Source organism: Schistocerca piceifrons, chromosome 1 (assembly GCF_021461385.2).
Source record: "Schistocerca piceifrons isolate TAMUIC-IGC-003096 chromosome 1, iqSchPice1.1, whole genome shotgun sequence".
Classification (NCBI taxonomy): Eukaryota; Metazoa; Arthropoda; class Insecta; order Orthoptera; family Acrididae; genus Schistocerca; species Schistocerca piceifrons.
In genome coordinates this window covers 573979637-573985636 of record NC_060138.1, presented here as the reverse complement: position 1 = coordinate 573985636, position 6000 = coordinate 573979637, and the positions used below count along the sequence as shown (strand labels likewise).

At 41.1% G+C, this 6000-nt stretch overlaps 1 protein-coding gene across 1 annotated transcript in view; it reads left to right on the top strand.

Moving 5' to 3' along the window:
• The first annotated feature begins 2017 nt into the window (after positions 1-2017).
• Positions 2018-6000, top strand: part of LOC124801714 (DNA-directed RNA polymerase III subunit RPC1) — a 242528-nt gene continuing 238545 nt past the window's right edge. The window contains exons 1-2 of the mRNA XM_047263093.1: positions 2018-2143; positions 2344-2479. Of these exons, the coding sequence (XP_047119049.1) occupies positions 2100-2143; positions 2344-2479 (180 nt within the window). The 5' untranslated portion in view covers positions 2018-2099. The remainder of the gene's footprint in view (positions 2144-2343; positions 2480-6000) is intronic.

The window sequence follows — 6000 nt, the reverse complement described above, 5'->3', positions numbered from 1 at the left end:
TGCACATTGTGGATGTGTGTTCAGAAAATGACTCAGTAAATTACCTCCTTCCCTGCCCTGTCCAAGCATCTCAGAGTATATGGCATCCCAAAATTGGTTTCATAGATACCAGTGTCAGTTTTTTTGGAGGAGGAAAATGAAAATTCATAGCCACATAGTTACAGATTAATTTAAAATTAGAAGCTATTCCCAATCTTCTTTTTTCAACCACAAGCACGCAGTCCGTATTTTTACAGCTAACACATGAAGATGAAAAGTTTATAGCCTGCAGAGAAGCTCTAAATCAGTAAGTCTGAGTTCAGTGGAATCCATATCAACATCATTCACGCACCTGTACAATTCTCCTGTCCAAAGTTTCGATGCTGAAGCTGAGAGCTACTGTTCTTCATTTCGAGCTGTTTCCTCTTTTTTGTTGGTAAGCCACTTTCCATTAAAGCTCCGCTACCTAAATAGAGTTTTTCCACCACCCATTATACATAAATCTTGACTTCCATGTAAAGGCTTGCGAATTCAACATACCACCTACTAATATGTGTTAGTATTGTCAAAATACTGTAAATAAACCACATGCATAAAGTTTTCAGGCAAAGATGTAGATGTCAGCCAATTATATAGATGTCAGCCATAGATATCGAAAGAAAATAGTCTTCACACTGACGAAAATTCCGCTGAAGCAAGAGCTTTTCCAAATGTTGGGAAAGGTGGGAGTGGCCCCCGGTGCAGATTTGATCACTTTAACGATTTAAAGGCATTTCTAAAGCTGCTATCAAGATAAAATTCTAACACAACATAGATTAAACTGTGCAGATCAAGAAAATAATATTTTTGAAAAATCGTTTGTTTGGACCAAAATTCATTACATCTTTCCTTGAAGAGGTACATATAACGTCTGTGCAAATCGCCAGTAGCTAAAAACTGAAAGGTAATTGCCATTCGAGATGTTGCTGGTTTACACCTCTTATATTTGTATCAGTTTTAGCTGTTCTCGAACAATTGCTTGTATGAGATGCTCGAAACCATGTTCTAACATTAAGGTAAAATTCTGGAACTGGCAGTTCCCTAGTTAAATTTTCTAAATCATTTCGCTTACTTAAAAAAGAATGCAGCATCCACTATGTCCGAATTTTCTTGTTCTTTCTAACTTGATTCCTTGTGTAATGTGGAAGTAATAGAGCCACACTGACTTCTACTAGCTCTTGCTCGTCTATTTTGTGGCAATAGCGTGAACACTTGAAAACACTTCTGGTTGAGCAAGTATTACCACAAAGATTACCATACAATAGTGGCCTTAATGTTGTCCGTGTTTCTGCAAAATTGCCGTACGACATTGTTGGGTATGTTGTTGGCAATATGCATTTTTTGTGGCCCATGTAAAAGTGCTTTAATTAAGGCACATATCTACAGAATTCAGGACATATTCGGAAAAAAACTGCCAAATATGTGTGATAAGAAACTGCAAATACCATTGATGGTCCCAAAATCTGTTAAAAACTCGAAAAAGGAAAAAGATTAGAATACAGCAGGGCGCTAACCTACCACCTCTCCTCTGTAACTTTTAGCGCCTCTAACTGGACGGCCACGCAGAATAGCGAGTTAATGTAACTACAGTTTTTATTCGTATCTCCTGATTACCGCCGATACGTCGTTAATTGACATGTAATTATAAGGAATCTTACTAAGTGTGACTTGTTTATGATAAATCCTCAACGCGCCAAAAACAACATTAATCCTGCACGAGGATGAAATACAGAGCTTTTCGATTGGGTTTCAATTTCTGACTACCATTGATCACTTGGTTACAGCTCAGCCTGAGTGGTGGAGATGTTGCTAGACCCCTTGTTATTTCCGTTCTTCCTAACTAAAACAGCGAGTTTAAAGATCACGAACGAGGTAACTGAACGATGCTCTTGACCGCCGGTTGTTGGCTTGTTCCAATATCAAAGATATTATTTCTACTAGTGGTCACTAACTGAATTGTGTGCTGTCTTCACGGACGATTTTCTTTGATTTGTTGTTGCACGTGTGCTGTCAATGTCAACAACGTTTGAGAGAACGGAGTTAACGTAGCGTGGTACCTGTGTTTTACGTTTTGTCACAACATGGTTAAAGAACAATACCGCGAGACAAATTTGGCACGAAAAATGTGAGAAATTTCAAGTATTCTTGTTTGCTATACGTTATTTGGTTATTTAAAGTTCATGTTTTGAAATATGCAAGAAATGTTTTGTTATTTAAGTTCTGCCTCTCAACTGTAATTATTACTTCCCTGTGTGTGTGGATGAGATAATGATTGACTCACTGCGTGAGTACCACTAGTAATTTGTGATATAATGAACTCTGCAGATCTCATGTCTCCTTCGGTGTAGACAGTTGTCATCAGATTCAGCAACAAGCTCATTTGCATGTTGTGGCGAAGAACCTATACAGCCAGGATCCCCAGAGGACACCCGTCCAGTATGGAGTTCTTGACAGACGAATGGTAAGTCGTGTCATTTTACATTCGTTGTGACATTTTTATTGAACAAACAACAGTGAAAGGTGGAACCAAATAAGCCGCACGTTGTAAAACAATTCAGTGATAGTACTTCTGAATACTTTCAACATTTCCGAAAGCTATCGACGGAGAAATTGGGTCTAGTGTAGCAGGGGATACAACCCGTCGGCTTTGGACAATGACGTCACAAGTCGCCAGATAGCAGTTTACCATTTTCGCTTTTGCTGTTATGTTTCAGTTTCGTTTTTTTACTGATTGCTTAATAAAGTGGATCTGTTTATTCTATCTCGTGAGATTTTTTTTAAAAAGCCAAAAAACACTTATCAGCCACTGAAGGGAGCTACAACACTAAGAAGAATCGCTTCTCGATTGGTGACTTGTGACGTCAATGTCCAAAGCCGACGGGTTGTATCCCCTGCTACACTAGTCCCGAGAAATTTCGATACGACGGGACTAATATTTAAATTCCTTGCCTTTAAGAGGGTGTAATATATTAGCAGTAATTGTTTAGTGTCTGATGGGCTTTTGTTTGAAAAATGACATCAAAAATATAGATATAACGAGATGATTTCTGTTGTATTCTTTCTCCTCTATACAAAATATCGTCCCCTTTCTCCACCTGCGGTGCGGAGCATGATGAAGTAGTCCAAATAAACTGGAGAACTGGGCATCGCTACGGGGAGAGGCCATTGACCGGTTGCACCACAGGTGTTGATGAAATCACTGTTGCTAAGGCGGAAATACAGAAGCGTCCGATCTTACCCGTCGGCTTTGTCCCATGACGTCACAAATATGGCGGAAACGACCATAAACGACAATTCCAATATGGCGGATATAAAAACATCGCATACGTATCATAAACACTGAAATACACAGGTTTCACAAAAAGCCTAATGACTCTAACGGGACAAGCGTGGGAAATTGGGGGTTTTTGGGTGGGGAGAAACTAAATATACACAAATGTAGCCACCGACCGCCTTACAAAACCACGCAAAACGACGAAAAAAATCAACATCACGAAACAGACCAAATACCAAAAAACACATTCTTATCCAGAATCAGACACTTCCGTTGACCTACATAGATCTACAGTAACTCCCGATCTCATAAATTGGGATCGAACACTTCCCTTGACCTATATAGCTCAACAGAGTCTCCCGATCCCATCCACCAATACAAAAATCAAAACAAACCACAAACCATAGCAAACAAACATTTCCCTTAAACCTACATACATCTACAGCAGCTCACGATCCCATAAATTGGGATCGAACACTTCCCTTGACCTATATAGCTCAACAGAATCTCCCGATCCCATCCACCAATACAAAAATCAAAACAAACCACAAACCATAGCAAACAAACATTTCCCTTAAACCTACATACATCTACAGCAGCTCACGATCCCATAAATTGGGATCGAACACTTCCCTTGACCTATATAGCTCAACAGAATCTCCCGATCCCATCCACCAATACAAAAATCAAAACAAACCACAAACCATAGCAAACAAACATTTCTCTTAAACCTACATACATCTACAGCAGCTCACGATCCCATAAATTGAGATCGAACACTTCCCTTGACCTATATAGCTCAACAGAATCTCCCGATCCCGTCCACCAATACAAAAATAAAAAAAACCGCAAACCATAGCAAACAAACATTTCCCTTAAACCTACATACATCTACAGCAGCTCACGATCCCATAAATTGGGATCGAACACTTCCCTTGACCTATATAGCTCAACAGAATCTCCCGATCCCAACACCCAATACAAAAATCAAAAACCACCACAAACCATAACAAACAATCACTTTCCTGAACCTACATACATCTACAGCAGCTCCCGATCCCATAAATTGGGATCGAACACTTCCATTGACCTATATAGCTCAACAGCAACTCCTGATCCCATCTCCAATTACAAAAATCGACATACTCCACCAAACATTGAGATTAACACTTCCCTCCAGCTATATAGCTCAACACCAGTTACCAACCCCATATCGACCACTACCCATGACATATGATCTCAAACACATCTTCCAATACAAATACCAATACCAACCTTCACAGCCACAAATCTCAATGAAACACTTCCCTATACCCAATACACAACACATACACCAAAAACAAAAAAAAAAAAAAAAAAGAACTTACCACAAAAAAGTTCCAGCCCCACAACCTAGATTGGCCACCACAATCACACACAAATGCACACACACGCGCACACACACACACACACACACACACACACACACACACACACACACACACACACACACACACACACACCAACGAAAAAATACTAAACTAAAATAAAAACCCAACCACCCAAACATCAACCCCCTCCCCCACAACCCCAAAATAAAAAACCCACAAACATAAACCAAATACAACATAAAAAACATCTCAATCACACACTACAACTCAACAAAAACTTCAACAAAATAGATCCTCCACAACAAAAAGAAAACACACACACACTCCCCCTCCCCCACCTTAACAAACACTATACAACAAAATAAACCACCCACCCCACCTTGAACCACAGCCACCCACCCACCTACCCAGCCCACCCTAACTAACCACTTTCGGCCTATACATTTTACCCACAGCCCTTAAAAAAACACGAACAATGCAATAGCCCTCTGGGACACTCTTCCGCCAACAGTACTCATCTAAATGAGACTGAAGGTTGGAAGAGCGCCTCTTCCCCCTCCCAAGAACTGACTTAACCGCCCCCCACATCCCCTCAATTGTGTTAGTGCAAGCCCCTGTATCATAATTCTTAAACTCTAAACTGTGGTTCACTACTAAATGATTAAATCCCCTCTCACCCAACCCCCTATAAGAAGAAAAAGCATCGGAAACTACTGTGGACCCCGGCTCTACATACTCCTCAATTAACCCCACTAATTCAGCCTTCGACCTCCCCTCCACTACCCTAAAAACACATTCGGAACCCCCACCCCCCGGAACAACAGCCCCCCACACCCAAAGACCAGCCACAGACTTCCCCCTCCCATACTTCCTTTTCCCAAACTGCGACTCGTCCACCTCCACAACCACCCCATGCCCCCTCAACTTACCCCTGTACTTAATAAATTCCGAACACACTTCACGACAAAAAGAATACCAGTCTAAAACAGTCCTCTCACTCACACCAGTCTCAAACGCGCAAAAACTCTGTGGCGATCTATAACAAAAATAATACGTAACAAGCACAATCTCACGCATGCCCAATCTAGACTTCTCGAACCAGGTACCGCGCCTTATGGAACGCCATACGCCATCTTTCCTGCAGCACCACATGTACCCGTCCCTGGTCCGAGAGGCCGGAACTTTAACCAATTTCATCGCCTCACGGCAAAGAGAGCACTTTACAACTTCGGCAATTAATCCGAATAGCTGTAAAAACTTGATCAGCTCTAACGGTGTCTCGCCCATCATCGCCCTCAACCGAACACTATTCAGACGGTCTTTCATATCCATTCCTGA